Source organism: Opisthocomus hoazin, chromosome Z (genome assembly GCF_030867145.1).
Source record: "Opisthocomus hoazin isolate bOpiHoa1 chromosome Z, bOpiHoa1.hap1, whole genome shotgun sequence".
NCBI lineage: Eukaryota > Metazoa > Chordata > Aves > Opisthocomiformes > Opisthocomidae > Opisthocomus > Opisthocomus hoazin.
The window spans coordinates 43,517,334-43,533,306 of NC_134454.1; the positions used below are offsets into that span (position 1 = coordinate 43,517,334).

The 15,973-nt window shown below is 40.4% G+C and overlaps 1 protein-coding gene across 4 annotated transcripts in view; it reads left to right on the forward strand.

Annotated features, from left to right (window-relative positions):
* CDC42SE2 (CDC42 small effector 2) overlaps positions 1-11,499 on the forward strand; it is an 82,545-nt gene extending 71,046 nt beyond the window's left edge. For all 4 annotated transcript variants that reach the window (XM_075411430.1, XM_075411432.1, XM_075411431.1 and 1 more), the window contains 3 exons: positions 4,278-4,379; positions 8,991-9,108; positions 9,550-11,499. In XM_075411430.1, coding sequence (XP_075267545.1) covers positions 4,278-4,379; positions 8,991-9,089 — 201 coding nt within the window. In that variant the 3' untranslated portion in view covers positions 9,090-9,108; positions 9,550-11,499. The remainder of the gene's footprint in view (positions 1-4,277; positions 4,380-8,990; positions 9,109-9,549) is intronic.
* Positions 11,500-15,973: the final 4,474 nt, after the last annotated feature.

Here is a 15,973-nt window from a genome sequence, read left to right on the forward strand (position 1 = left end):
TTGGTGGCTTTCTGAATTCTGATCTTGTACTTTGAAAGAAATGCTACCCTGTGTGGGTGTAAAGCATTACTCACAGATTAAGAATAGAAGAGACATCAGTTCTTTACTTCATTACTATGGTAACTGAAATGTGATCCAGTTTCATTGCATGTAGTGTAAGTTCAAAGCAAAGCTTCCGAGATGGGTCCTCAGACTACTTCCGTTCCTCTCAAACATTTAACACACAAACCTGCATCTCTTCTGTTTAAAGATTATTTATTCCTTTCGTGGCATAAAGATTACCTGGTGTGTACTTTGCAATCCAAATTCTGCGGATATTTTTCAAGGGAACAAACTGCCTAAAGCCATTAAATGATGACATTTCATATTCCACTTCCGGGATCCCTTTCCAAGTCATTTCCTCTCATCTCACCTCTGTTGTGCTTCTTGCCATCCCTTCCCCCCATTTAATAAAGGGGGAAGTGCCTCGGGACACAGCGGGGGCGGGGGGGAGGGGAAGGTCAAATACTACAATTCAGATTTTAAACTTTTTTTGCCCATTAACATGAAATGTTTCAGTAACTTGACCCAAACTAACAAGAAAGATAACAAACAAATTAGCTAGTCATAGTGTGAGCTTTCTTCTGCTTCCCTGCTGCTAAGAAAACATCCACAAGAAACGCAGATACAGGACATAGGGTCTCACTGCAGTTAGGCTGACAGAGGTAGGACATGTATGCGTTCCGTCAGAAACATCTTGAAAACAAACCTTCAGATGATACAGATATTCAGGTGTGTGTATGTTGAAGTCCTTTGCACTAGCAACATAAACATGCAGTTGTTCTGTAGATCACCTTTCTAGTCAGAGCTCATTATTACGGTGATTAGTGGTGTGTATATATATTCTAAGGCTAACTATTTATGGTATGTTATGAAGCAGAGTTTGGGGTGAAGACTAGCGGGAATTAATTTTCGCTGGGCCCTGCCAGCTCAGGCACATGACTTGCACTAGGAACAAGCCTGTAACGGCACAAGTGATATACTGACGCAAATGAGCGTAATTGTACAATTCATTTCTTCGTAAGTGAGAGATGAATGTGCTGCTCCTGAGCCTCTTTCAAATGAAATACACTAAATGCACTGAAGAATCAATCTTCGTGTTAATTCTTATTGTTTATAGAATCATAGAAGGGTTTGGGTTGGAAGAGACCTAAAAGATCATCTATTTCCCAACCCCCCTGCTGTGGGCGGGGATTCCTTCCACTAGACCAGGTGAACATTATACAACATCATGGAACAATGGTGTTGCATGTGTTCTTACATGTACAGGGCCTCAGAAAATACAGCTGGACAACAAAATCCTGCCAAACCTAATGTTTATGGTGTCCTCTGTAAAAGCACTGTAACATTTTCATGCATGCTCCCCTGCTCCTGTGTCCTGTGTTACATTCCTTGAAAAGAAGTGACTTTTTACAGCACTCCCCATGTCACTTCAACCAGGCTAATTGGTCATTTTGGTTCTGGCTGAGGCTGTGTCTACAGAAATGGCACACAGTAAGAGCAGCTATGTAGTAGAGCAGAACAGCTGGTTTGGGGGAAACATGAGGTGCATTAGATGTCATTTCTGGTCTACTTGAGACTGGCTCACCATTGGCCTCGATGTCTGTTAGCTGTGGGAGTGCATCAGCAAGTCTTCCAGTTCCGCTTCACCCAAAAGAAGTCTAGTTTGTACACTCCAAGATTACTCTGAAATTAAAATTTAAGCATGATAAATGGGGACTGGCAAAGTTTCTTTAAAAGCATGCCTATGATCCAAGCTAAAACACTAATGTAAATGCAGACTGAGTGCCCCTGCAGAAAAAAACCCCAATGTTTGATTTGCTTTCACAGTGAAGTACTTTGTGGTCTTAACATAGCAGAGCATTTAAATACAGTTCCGTTGCTTCAAGGAGATCACATCAGTGGGCACATGCCAGGGTGTAACTGGCTGATGGCCTGTGATAAGATAAGAAACAGAGTTTGATGGCAATTAACTAGTGGTTATTGGATGACTAGCTGATGATTAGCAGAGAATCATTTACAGTCACAAGATCCAGCACTCTAATCCTGTTACTGGCATGCCAGTGATGTTAGCAACAAGTAAAGGGGGAAAAAAATCAGTTGAGTTGCCCAAAGAAAGAGTTTGGTTGCTTGCAAAACAAATAAACAAAAACTTCTAAAAGCTTTGAGATTGTCTACATTTTCTCTGCATCAAAATGCTGCGTTTCAAAACCTTACTAAACCCAAGAAACCATGGATGTATTATTTAGACATATAAATGAATCTGACTCTGGATGTTCTTCTTTTAAAAGGGGGAGAGGGGCAACTACTGCAGACCTGAAACAATTTTAAGTGTTTCAGTTGGAGCATTGTGTTTCACACAGCTCTCTAGAGCTTCTTTCTGTGTCAGAGTCGCAGCATATTGCAATACTATGTTGTGTAAATACAGCAACACGCATTTAAAATAATCATCACACCTGGTGGAGGTGCTCCTCATCCTGAACACATCAGATGAGCAGTTCTTACCCAGTTGAAGCATAAACCTTGTGTGGGGTCTCTACCCCCACATAAATCATGTGTGCTTTACTAGCTGATACCATTCATAACTTAAGAAATCATTTGCTGCATGTGTGAGCTAGACTTCCAGATTGAAATATTAATGCATTGGTGGGATGTGGTAATAGATTCTGTTGTGGCTATGTATGGCTCTGTGAACTCCACTAATGTTTTCTGTAATTGAGACATCTTGGTTAATTTCCATAACCATTTTCTCTGTGAAAGCCCTCAAACTACATGAACATGTTTTTATAGCTATGATTATTTTATTTGGTTGATCTTGTCAAACTTGTTGGGAGTAGAGAATTCACTAATAGTTTTGGCATAGCTCGGGTCATTTTGTTTTGCTGTTTCTGTGGGAGTGTTTTATGTGTTTCTCTTTACCAAAGTTATTAATATGATGCAGTAAGATACTGAAAGCTACTGAAATCTGGTTTTAGTAATAAGGAAGAGGTACAGGAAAGGATTAAATGTTTTGTACTTGCTGGCTAAACCCCATGGTGTATTCTCGTAGTTGTGCGTTCTGATTCATAAAGATTTAATTTGTATCTGTGTTTCAATAGCAGCTAGCCCACTCGTGAGGTATGCATCTTTCTGTCTTAAATCTGGGTGGTTTTATGATTTCATTGCAGATTAGAAATAGAGATCCCTTTAAAAATGAGACTGAGTGGACTTTAAGATGATGGGAAGCTTTTAACTGAGCTCAAGTAGTTTCTTAGCTATTACACTCTATTTTGTATGACATCTTAAATTCACACTGGGCTTCATGGCTATTTAATTTTTTTTTCAAATACAGAATACAGGCACACGGTGACTGCACACTCCATGGTTTGCTCTGTCTAAGCTTCCTGGCTCTGGCCTAGGAAATGAGCATAGGGTTTTCTTGTTTTATTCCATTAGATGCAGTGCTGGAGGCAGACAACCAAAGCAGCTTTAGTTAGAGGAGGTCCTTATTGCCTCCAATTTTTCATGTGCATGTTATTACAATAAAAAGTGAAGCTGTGACTTGGAGAAGGGGGAGGCAGAGGTTAAGCAACTGTTGTCTTCTGTCTCATGGCACAGGAAGTGGAGTCTCTAATCTGTCCTGCCTTATTATCACACCGCACCCCTTCAGCTCACACTCTACAACCACACGGATGTCCGAGTATAGGGGGTTCAGTAACGATGTGTCTGTGACTAACGCTGATCAAACTCAAGGCATTGTTCTGAACATCACCATGAAGTGTATTACAAATAGTCACATAAGTTATCATGCCATGCAAATCAGAAATTCGCTGTTAATGGTTTTATAGACTACTAATGCTGTTTGATCCTTAGTTCTTGTTCTGAATGACTAAACCTCAAATTTGATCTGTCACATCATGATTTAAATACAAATAAAGGCAGAAGTTGCAAATATTGCATAATAAATCATGGAATGTGGTACAGTTATTTACAAACATTTTGTTGGCCTAAATGTTATGTGTGGTATCCATGCTGGTCTGATGATCTCCTGTAGATCCTCCAAGATCCTCCCAAGTAGAAGCAAAGGACAGTATTACCAATGTCTTGGTTAACCTAGGAATTTGGACTCTGCTTTTTGACTCTAAGAAAATATCTTACAGTGTACGCAATATCCTATGGACAGTTAACTTTTACATTTCTGACACGCATTGCTTCTGCCTTTCAGTGACTCTCAGATGGTTTCTTTACCTTCCTTTCAGAAAAGACGACGGCGGATTGACCGAAGCATGATTGGGGAGCCAACAAACTTTGTTCACACAGCTCATGTAGGATCAGGAGACCTATTTAGTGGAATGAATTCGGTAAGCATGGGCGAATATGAAGAATATTTCATCTTAGACAGAATACAGGAACACTGTATATGTATATTGTGGTGAAGCAATGAGTCTTTCAACTATAAGAAAGAATGTCTGTAACACTGAAAAACAATCTACAAGCATCTTAATTCCGAGTTCTAAACACTTGCATTCAAGATTATGGAATATCATTTTTTAAAATTCCTGAATTTATTGACAGTACGTAATAGGTGCTGTATAAATTTTACAGGCTTTGTGTAGAATACTTCTTAAAAATTCATTCTGATGGCATGTATGAACTAAAATGGAGGTATATTTCAAAATTGAGTATTTTAGAGAAAACTTTTAAAATTGCCTTATAGTTTACTAGATTTCTTACCATGAACGCTTTAAGCTGTTTTAAATATAGTTGTTGTAAAATTCTAACTTACCTTGGTTTATGGTGTCCACGAATATTTTGGGGTGTCCTTGTTGAGGTTTTTCTATACTCTATAGCTCTATTTGTAGTGTGAACTATTTCCAGAGCAAGCAACGATGTCGCAGACAAGGTTTTGTGACTTCCTGTAGATTATAGGAGCAATAAATACTTTTATCTCTCTGAAAGTGAAAAACAGAGGCTAAGATACATACTGCAAATCAGCTTATGAGGATAGATTTCTTTTTTACAGCTTTGTATTTATGTGAGATGTGAATCTGTTTTTAAGGTCAATAATGTGCAATCTAGAAAAGGTTTGTATGTAGATAATGACAAAAAAGTACTTCCTGACCTTAACAATCCTCTTTAATGGAAAAAAATGTTTTGAGATGAAAATTATGAAAAATACTTCCTGACAAAGGAGAAAAGAGAGTTCTGTCAGAGGTATTGGAGTAGAGAGCAGAGCTGCAAAGGAAAGAGATGGTTTTAAGGTAGGCAAGTGAGGTCATTTGTAGTTTCAGCTAGTTTAGAGCTTATTGAGATCAGGCAAAAGCTTTTGTAACTCAGTGAATACTGGGGAAGAGCAAAGATGGAAAATCTGACATGACAAACAATATGCTGCATTTTCCCAGAAACAACGTAAGGGATCGGGATTGATTTCTACTAACACATCTGTAAGAAAGTTAAATGGACAAACAGAGCTTCAGCTTGATAAATTTCAGTTAAAGCTAATTACTTATTTAATGCAATATATTACATTAACAATATAAGTCATTATTAATTGAAATAATGAAGGGAGTGTTTGTTTTTTTTAAGCATGGTTTTTTGCTTTTTAAATGTTTGTTGCCCCTCCTGTGAGAACCTTCCTCGTTCTCACAGCTGAGCTGCCTCATGTCAGGTTTGTGGTGAATGCCTGAAGCTTTGCTCTTTCACCTCAGACTTTCCTCCTGCTTGCCCTCACCTTTGCCTTGCGTAATATCCAGTTCATCTCCAGATAGCAGGTAATGATTATTGTCTCTCTACGTAGACTTTTTGATTTTGAATGCTCATAACTGGCTATTTCTTTCTCTCACTTTTTTTATTTGGATGATGTGCTCCGTCAGTGGCCAGAGTGATTTTTTCTGGTCCCAGATAGAAATGATGTGTATGCAAAAAATAATCCTTTTTTTTCTCTCTCTCTTCAGAAGCACAAATCTCTACTTCTTCACACTGCTTATTTTCCTGCCTGTCCTGTAGTGACTTACTGTGGTAATATTGCATCCAGTCTCCTTATGCGTTCTTCGCAGTGTAAATTTCAAGATTACAGTGTTAACATACAGATTTTTTTCTGCTGCTTAATTTGCTTTATAGTATGGACATTATACTCCTTCATGAACCTTCTTGTGCCTTCTCTTTTCTGAATACCTTAGGAGAACTTCCTGCAATTTCATTAGCTTTTCCCATATAAATTTGGTTCTTAATCCACTGTCTGCTCTGTGCCTTTTTTCATCAGCATTGTTCTTTATTACATAGCCTTATGATTCTGAGTACAATAGTTTTCTCATTACTGAAATATTTTGCTTTTTTGTTTGCCTTCTCTGTAGAATGCCTCGCTCCTTTGTCAAAGGTGTGCTTAAACAGTAGGAGCCCTCTGTGCACTGTTTCTTCCTCATTCCCATCACTTTCTTATTTTACCTTCATATTTCATGGTGAAATCTCTCGCTTTCTTCATCTGCTTCATATTCCTCAATTTAGCCTTTGATTTCATGTATGCCATCCTTTTCTTAGTTTTCCCCTGCTTCCTTTCTCAAAGACCATCTGTGCTGTTTCCTAATTCTAAAAGAGAGGGAAAGAAAAGGAAAGAAGGAAATTAATGAGATAGATAAGCAGCACAACAGACTTGTATGATCTTTAATTGGTGCAATCCTCTTCCCTGTCCAGAATCTTTAAATCCTTATCCTGTTTAAGTTAGACATAAGAGAGAGCTACCTTGCTGTTACATATCATCAAAAGAAGGCAATGGCATCTTTGGAAAAGCAAAAAAATCATTGAAGGCAATGGCATCTTTGGAAAAGCAAAAAAATCATTGAAAAAAAATCATTGCATTTCATGGTGCTTGTTCTTGTAGCTCAGACTGCCTCAAAAGGAGGATGCTTCAGAAAGAATACCACCTTATAAGCCTGCAATTGATAGATTGTTAGACCTGCTTTTTGCTCAGTGTTTTTAACATTGTATGTCTCCTACGTAAGTTTTCATATACCAAGTCGCCATTGAACTGTTAATGCTGTCATGTTTAGCTGTAACAGCCTTTGGATTTCAGACTGATACTCCTTACGAACACAAACATCTATATGCATGACTCAAGTACCAGAGAAATTATTCTAACCTCATAAAAATTTACACTTTAGCCTTGCAATTTGTGTTGATTTGCTGTTCTCCAAAACTTTCGAGTCATGTAGGCAAGTTGTCAGGCTGGAAGGTGACATGGCCTCAAGATGTTTTTCTAACTGTCTTTTCACTAGAGGCAGAGTTCATTCAGATGAAATTAATGCCATCCTCAAGTCATTCTTGTGAATACGTTTACATGTAGATTAATTATTTTCTGAGGAAAAAAGATTAAATTTAAACTCCTTTTGTTCCAATGAGTAATAGAAGATGCTTGGTGAAGAAGACAACCAGCTTGGTGAAATGTGAAAGTTCTTAAACACCACCCCATGAATGTCATTGCACTTCTCCACACTTACTGAGTTTGTAGTCTCTGATGTCAGACCTGCTCGAGTAGTGGCTTTGAATGCTTTTCCCTGAAGAAAAATGTGAATGTAGCATTGCTTTGCTGCAGCTGTATCACTTATTTGAGCAAAGTGCCAATGCAGAAAATGGGTTTACTTTGTACTGCTTAAATACATAAAAATCAGATCTTTTGCACAGCATGCTGCAATATGCCACACTGTTGAAGACAAAAAATGCTAAAGCAGGGTCTTTTTTTCACATTGGTTTGAGAAACAGTATGTAGAAAAGAGTTGTGCTGATCCATTTTGTGTGTGTGCACGTGTTTTGCTTTGCTATGGAAAAGAATATACTTCTTTTGTCTTTGCAGACAGGGAAAACACCGCATAAGCTAATTGGAAATATTTCTCCAGTGCTGTTTTCGTACAGCTTTCTAGTGATGTTTTGAGGTCTCTGTGAAGGAGCATACATATAATAATTGCAAGTGGTGCCCTGCAGGCACACGCTTTATGGCAAGTTCAATTTCAGAAGCTGCAGCCTGGAATGAATATGTTATTTTGTGCCCATGGTGTACTTGTTCTGCGTGCTCTAGGGTGCAGAGAGAAAAATGCCAAACCTTTAAGGTTGGAGCTGTCTTCCCACGGGCACTTGGAGATGATTAGTTTAACTTTTTCAACACAAGCAGGAAAGAACTATGGATTCCCTTCCTTTTTGTTGTTAAAGGCAATGAAAGTTCTAGAGAAATGTGCATGTCGGGGAGTGGGGTGGGGCTGGGGGGGATGGAAGTGTTCTTTAGGTATTTACTTGCATCAGGCTAAAAATACCTTCAAATAATCTGTTTCCAGGGAAGCTGATAGATTGAGTATGATTTAAACAATAAATGTCCTGCCATTTAAAGGAGCAATAGCAATGAAGGAAAACAGTGTACGCTGTTCTGTAAATAGAGAAATAAAAAACCTTCCACAAACCAAAAGCTCCTTTTTGTTTTAGAAAGTCCTTTTTTAACTATCTCAAGTTAGCCATACAGTGCACATAATATCCATATATTTTGTAAGTTGTCTACCATATTTTTAACATAATGGTGTCAGTTTCTCTGGTTTATCATACTTGCCAAAGAACATTTTCCGTAAAACAAGATAAATTATAGCTTGTCAGATGGAGTGGAGCTGGATAGCAATAAGAGATTTGATTAGGTTTTTTTGAGTAATCAAGCAAGTCAGTGAAAGCCTGAATCAGCCAGTTTTCTTTGGGAGAGAGGGAAAATTTCTGCCTCAGCACCAGTTCTTCCATCTCTCCTGCAGAGCTGCCTGCAGAAGTGAAAATTCCAGCAAGCCTACGCTGCGCATGTCCTCATGCAAAAGTAATGTAGCTTTAATGGTAAAGGAGCACTTTGAAAAGCAAACCAAAACCAGAAGTAAAATTGGAAGCAAGAAGATGCCACAGCTCACTAACTGCCATTCTTGTTTTCTCTGCCCCTCCTTCCCTTCTGTCTCCAGGTCAGCTCAATTCAGAACCAAATGCAGTCCAAGGGAGGCTATGGGGGTGGCATGTCTGCAAATGTTCAGATGCAGCTCGTAGATACAAAGGCAGGATAAGCCTGGGGAAAGCTTTCCAGTAAGTACTGCACCCTGCTTTTTAGGCACTGTTATAGTAGTAGGAAGGACAGTGATACTGCTTCATAATTTGCTCCCTATAAATAGCTATGTCTCTATGGTGCCCAATTTTAAAATGCATTTCTGAGTAAAAAATTCAGTATCATGTCAGCATGTTAATTTTTTTACACAATGAACAAGAGATTGTCCTGACTGTATCAGTCTGTCCGTAAGCCTGTTTTGTACCTAAGATGATATTGTAGAGAAATGTTTGCAAGTGAAGTTAGTTGTATAACCAATTTCAGGATAAAGTTGTGATACAATTAGGGTACCATTTCTGCAACAGTTCCATCCATTTAAGCATAATATGTGTGGTATTAAATCAATGAGTAGCAATGTTATGGTAGGAAAATGGTCACTCAGAATGTTCAAAACTCAGTTTAATGTGTTTTCTGTCTTCCAGGTTTATGTGAGTTCCTGTATCTTCTTTTCCTGTGTCCCCTCTTTTGCCTTGGTGACTGCTTTCTGTGCTCGTGATGAGAGAAGTGATGGCTGATTGTTCACCCTTTGTGATTACTCCAGTGAAAAGTTGCTGTTCTGCTCTGATGATGCCATTTATCAGATTGGTCCGACCGTGCCTTTCGGTGGCATGCACACATTGGCCTCTAACAGTATCGTGGACATAGAGCTGTTTAAGATCGTTTTCAGCTTTTATTTGTTTTAAGGCAAATTAAAGCACCAACCTGAGCATCCCTCATCCCTCACAAATACTAATTCTCAGCATTCTGTTGCTTTTCAGTCTTTAAATCTTTTCTTCACTCAAGCAATTTAGAAATGGGTGAGTTTCCATTAATGTCTTCAATCATCTATTGTTCATACCCATTTTTGAAAGGTCTGGGACCTGCAAGCACAAATGATCATTTCATACAAAATCAGCAGAGTAGATGACTGCATGCTTTGTGAGGTTGCTTTGTATGGTGGCCCGCTTGGTGCTAGAAGAAAAAAAAAAAGAAATTGCTTAGTGCAGACTGGTGAAAAATTTTGCTGTGGCACCAAGTCATGCCTGTTTCTGAAAAAGGACTTGTAACTTAGCTGCTTCAGAATTATGTCTTTATTTTAGTTTTTATCCAGCTGGTCTTGAAATAATAAAGAGAGAGCTTGCATTCATGAGGCATTTGTTGTAAATGTTCAGTATATTTATTTTGAAAGAGCTGACCTTGAGGCTGTAAACCGGTGTAGTGCTGTTCTAAGTGTTGTGGAAGCGCTTTAGTCTATTTAAAAAACAAAAGCATCATGTTTGGCTGCTGCTTTTTCTTTCTACAATTTTTCTTAATTTTAGGCTGTATGGTCATTTCCAGTAGCAGCATGTCAGACTGTCTGCAATAGTAGCTGAAAAATTTAGTAGACCTCTCTAAGTAGTTGGCAGTTTCTGTGTACTAAATATTTAGGGGCCATGGAAGTTGCTAAGAGCAACATACTAATCTGGCAGAACAGATGCCAATGAAAACAACATACAGGGTGACTTTTTACTAAGTCAGTAAAACGCCTTTTGCTCAGGTTCCAAAGCATGTTTCTTTCACACGTTGTGAAATTGTATTTTAATATTGCACTGTTTTCAGACTGTTTCTGTAAATGGTCCCTATTTTTCCTCCTTGCTGGTGGTTTGAGACAAGTCAATGATTTGAGTCCTGGTTGAGTTAAATTTTTATGTGGAAAAAAACCATCCAAACAAATAAGGCATGACTGAGCCTAGTCAGATCCATTTTTATATGTAAACAGGCATGTGTTCATAAATGTAATTACTGTCACAAATGATTCTTTAGTATTTTTCCCTCCTTTTCCTGATTTCACATGGAAGTAGCTGTGAGGTTGATTTAAAGATGTATGAACCTACCTACTCTTCTCTCTGTTTGCGAACAACACACAAAATACAGGGCCATGAAGGCAGTTTGCCTTCCCTAAGTTGTAATCCAGTGGTAGATGTCAGTTATCTGGTTGAATAGTTCGAATTAGGTTGGATAGTCTTCACTAATAAAGGTACTGATTCGTGACCACAGAAGATCAAGATTTCAGTTGTCTGGGTGCATAAACACATGGCAGTGCAGTGATACATTCTTTTTTAGGGGTCAACATTTCCAATGCCGCTTTATCAATGAGTCTTAAATATACAATGATTACAAAATTATTTGAACTTTGTCATTGGTAAGAGCAGCTTAAATTTGCTTGCCAAACCTATCTTGCACTTGTCAAAATGTTTTCAGCTCAATAGCCAGAAAAAAAAAATTTACATATTTTTATAACAGACATACTTTTTTTGTACATTGTGTTCATTCTTGAATAAAGTCAGTTCAGTGTTGGCTTGTAGATATTAAAAGGAAAGTATTGACTTTGATTCAATAAATGTTTTCTTTCAGTTGGTGGCCTGTCCTTTGTCATAAGTTACATTTGCATTAGAAAAACACTTGCAGCCTACAGACAAATTTGCCGTGAAAATTCTCTAAAAAGTAACCTATTAGTGACAATAAGTAATTTGCCACTTGACCCTTTTGTTGCCAAGTGGATTAGACCATAATTTTATTGGTAGTTTTGTTGCATTGGTTTAGCATGTGTACCAGGGGCTTCTGCAGGGGGATTTCCTGATTGTGATGCAGATTACCGTGGTGATCAGTAGAAGACTGAAATTGTACAACTGATCATCGTAATAGGCATATTTGCATTAAATATACCTGTAAGGCACAATATTGTCTACTCTGTGTTTGGCTCAATTAATTTGTGTGTTTGACACTCTCACAGTTAATTCCTTAAGCACTAATTTACTACTTTAGACTTCATGCTAAATAGTTTTAAAGACTGATAATGAATTCTTTAGCTCATGGCACGTTCTTGAAATTGCCAGTTGAGGAGAAAAGAGTTCTGAAGGGAAAGATCGAGATAAAGCCATGAGGTATCAATCAGCTAGAAAGTTCTTAGTTTAATTTTTGAGGTTGTGGAAGCTTAGTACTGTCTACAAAGGTGCATCTTGAAATCTGTTTATGTCTATCCGCAATTGCACAGATGCTGCTTTCCTCAGAGACTGCCAAAAGAGACGCCCAGCCCAGCCCCGTCCTTGCACGCGAATTAAATTGCCACGCCGTGCTTTGGTGAAGAGCTTCCTCACTCATTCTCTGCATCACAACCAGAGCACTAGAAACATATGACAGAAGGAAACACTGTGGCTAATGCAACAGCTTTGTAAATCCTAGAACTGCGTGGTTACATCAAGATGACTGCTTACTAAAACAATTTTAAATAGGATTTTTCAGCCTCTTAAAACACACTTGCATACCCAAACCCTTACAGCAAAACTAAACTGTTCTAACCAACGCAAATGCAGTGGCCATACTGTCCCCCCAAGGTACACGCTATAATGAGACATAGTGATTTCTTCTCTGGGTGTCTGACGTTTCCTGGGGCACGAGGCACCCAGAGCGACGTCCACCCGCCTCCTGCACAGCAGCTAGTCGAGTACCCACCCGGCAGCAATGCGGCAGCCAGCGCAGCGCCCGCAGGACAGACGTTCTGTCCCAGCCCGGAGTGCCAACGCCATGTGGCAGGGGGACTTCCCACTATTTTGGTGAGGGCTTGCGGGCGGTGCAGCCACCAGCAGGTAAAGCCTGCCGCAACCGCAGCCCCAGCCCGGCTTCGGCGTGGGCCGGCGGGGTCTGCCATGGTGAGGCTCGCTCAAACACGTGCAGCCACCCCCGCCGCACCCCAGACTGGGCGAGTCCTCAGCGTCGCGTTGCCGGGCGGCACTGGTACCTTCCCAACTGCACATTCGCGTAGTATGGCACCGAGTTAAGAAAGCCCTTCTCCAATCAGATTTCCTAAGTAAGGGCACTTAGCTAACTCTGGAAGCACGGAAAGGTCAGGTCCTCCTCCTCCCTGCCCCCATTTAGCAGGGCTATGCCAGCCCCGCCGGCTAATGGAAGGGCGCCTGGAGCTGGTTAGTATCAATACAATAATCAGTGCTGTCACTGCGTGGAAAACGGTGATCAAATACGTGCAGCTGCTCATTTGCTCACTTAGGAAAGCTATCCACACCCATGCTAAAAAACCCTCTGTGGGACTGAAATGTCTTCTAAACTTAAGCTTCCCTGTAAGTAAGAAATTTCCACAGTCCTGTCCAACAAACCATGCCACAGGGCCTATAAACTACCCTTATCCCCGCCCCCAATATTAGCAATCTTGACCTTCACGTTACGAGATGTTTAAAAAGTTGCAATAAATATTTGGATAATTGGAAAGTGGGCACTGGCCTCCCTGGATGGGCAGTTGCTTTAGATAGCTCATTATCCCAAGGTAAAGCCAGTTTCACAGCACCCTGGACTGTTTCCCAGTTGAGAACCCTACAGTCCAGTCCTCTGACCATAAATGAACCTGTGAATGAGAATGGCCTTTTCTATTCAGGCCAATTGGATCCAGAATCAGAGGGCTGCAAAGAGTTGAAACGATTTCACAAAACTAAGAATACATTTGCATGGTTCAGGATTTCACTGCCTTGCCTTTTCGCCTGCACAACCTTTTGCCCAAATTTCCGGTACACCACATCATCTGCATTTTTATTCCTTCACTGTGTACCGTTTAAGGCTTTGGTCTTTTGAGAACTCCTCAAGATTTTATGTGTTACCGATGTTGCTTGTTTCCCACCTGAGGTCAGTCTTAATCCTCCCATCACAAATGGCATGACAGCCACATTTACATGGATTATCAGGAACATGCAGCAGGAACTACTGAATTTAAGTGAGGCCTGAAATAACAAACATAGGATAATTGCCCCCAAACATCTTGAGAGTGCTCCTGAAGTAGCATTAGCAATGTTTTGATATTTGGCTGGGGGCTAACATCCTCTGAAGGGTAACAGCAGTGCCACATTTTGCTTTTGTAGCATTGCACCAAATGACTGGCATCCCAGGCCTCATCCTCACTGCAGTCAGTAACACTTACTGAAACGTCACTTCGAGGCTTTCTAGTGAGGTGCACAACACACAGGGTATAACGCACACTTTGAAAAACTAATTTATTTTTTATTAATAATTATATCAATCAGCTAATAATTTTTTTTCATAAACTAATTGCCCTGTCCTTTGCCTGTGTGCTGTACCCAGAAAGGTAAGACTGCTTCCGAGGTAACAGGGTAACAAGAGAGTTCTCTACTGCTTCAAGCAATTACCACAAGGTAAAAAAAAAAAAAAATCTTCTGAGAAAAGTAAAATGGGTCATAGCACTCCTGTCAAAAAGCTTCATTTGTTTCAATGAAATAATTTATTTGAACAAGGACTGAAGGAACTAAGCCAGGATAGGACAATTTGTCTCATCAGAGGTCACCGCAACTTACTTTAGTAATTTATGTCAGTAAGAGCACTTAGGGTTGCCTGGGTGAACAGAGAGAGAACCTTTCGCTTCCAATACAGCTTCAGATACAGCTTTCAGTCACTTCCACTGCAAATGTTCGTTTGATGGGAGATAGGAACAAGATCTGTCCGTTGCCAGGCTGCTGCAGAGAGACCTGTTATGGACATCTTGGCATGGTGGAAGAAACACCAAACCACTTGAGGAAAGGCTAAGGAACTTGCGCAGATAGATGGGATAATTCTTTTTCCTCTGGTTCCTATAAGCAACACCTCCAAGGAAAGTGGGGAGGAGAGCGGAAGGGGAGCTGTCGCAGTCATGCCTGCTATGACTGAGAGCTCTGTCCACAACTCTGCTCATCCGGCATTTGCTCACACCCACTGACCGGGTATGCCAGCTCTTTGCAAGAGGCAGAGGTCTCTGACCGTGCAGCCTTGCGTGGTTTCAATAAATCTCTCTTTATCTGTGAGTATGACTGCATGTGACTGTCAGAGAGGTTGTTTACAACACTAAGATGCCCCCTTAGTCAGCCCCGATGACACAACATTGTCACTCTGATGTAATACCTTCTTGAGCCCTTATCTCTGAGAACAGAGGTGTCAAAAACGTACCATCTATCTTCCCTACAGACAAGGTGAATAATGCAGGAGTGGTGAACATGGCACCACGTCCCCATTCGAGCTAAATGCTTCAGGTCTTGCCATTTTGCTCTTGTGGCTAAATGCAAAGTGAATACTGATTTTGATTGTTTGTGGTTCTTTAATCAGCAAGTGGGTTTGATACTTCCATTCATGGGTTATAGGAAGCAACAGAAAAATCCCAGCCTGCCTGGAGGTGAAAGTGCACAAAAAGAAGTGTGCTGCAGGATCAGTGGTTCTTTTAAAAGCCAGACCCACAGTGTGGCTGCCTACCTGCTCTGAGGCCGAGCGCAGGGCTCAGTATAAAAGCCCCAAAATATAAGCAGGCTTTGGCAGCAGTTCTTGGGAGCGAGAAATGGAAAATTCATCAGCTTTTGCACTTCCAGGCTCCGCTAGCTTTCTCTGGTCAGGTAAACTTGTCTGGATAGAGGAATATGGGAAAAGTCTTTGGAGCAGTCCCATGGCTGGTCCCTGAAGGAAGGAACACTTTTGAGGCAGACACCTAACCCTTCTGGGCTGATGGAAACAAGGCAGTGTGCAAAGTTTCAGCTGGCAGATGACTATCAGCACCAGGACTCGAGGGAGATGGCAGGCTGAGTGATGTGAGCTTGTTGTAGCTCATGGAAAACCGGTACCTGGCTTTGAACTCTGCAGCAGCCTCCTGCAGAAGGGGCAAAGCACTGTGTTTTGGTGCAAAAGTGACTAAGCTGAATGACACAGCAATGCCTGCTGATGAACTGAAAGATTTAGTCCATTGCAGGAGCCTTTGCGCAACTCAGATTTCCACATCAGCTTTGCCTCTCCTCTTACCACATAGTCTGAGGATTCATTACGCTGAAAATCAGCTTTCTAGTCCCTCTC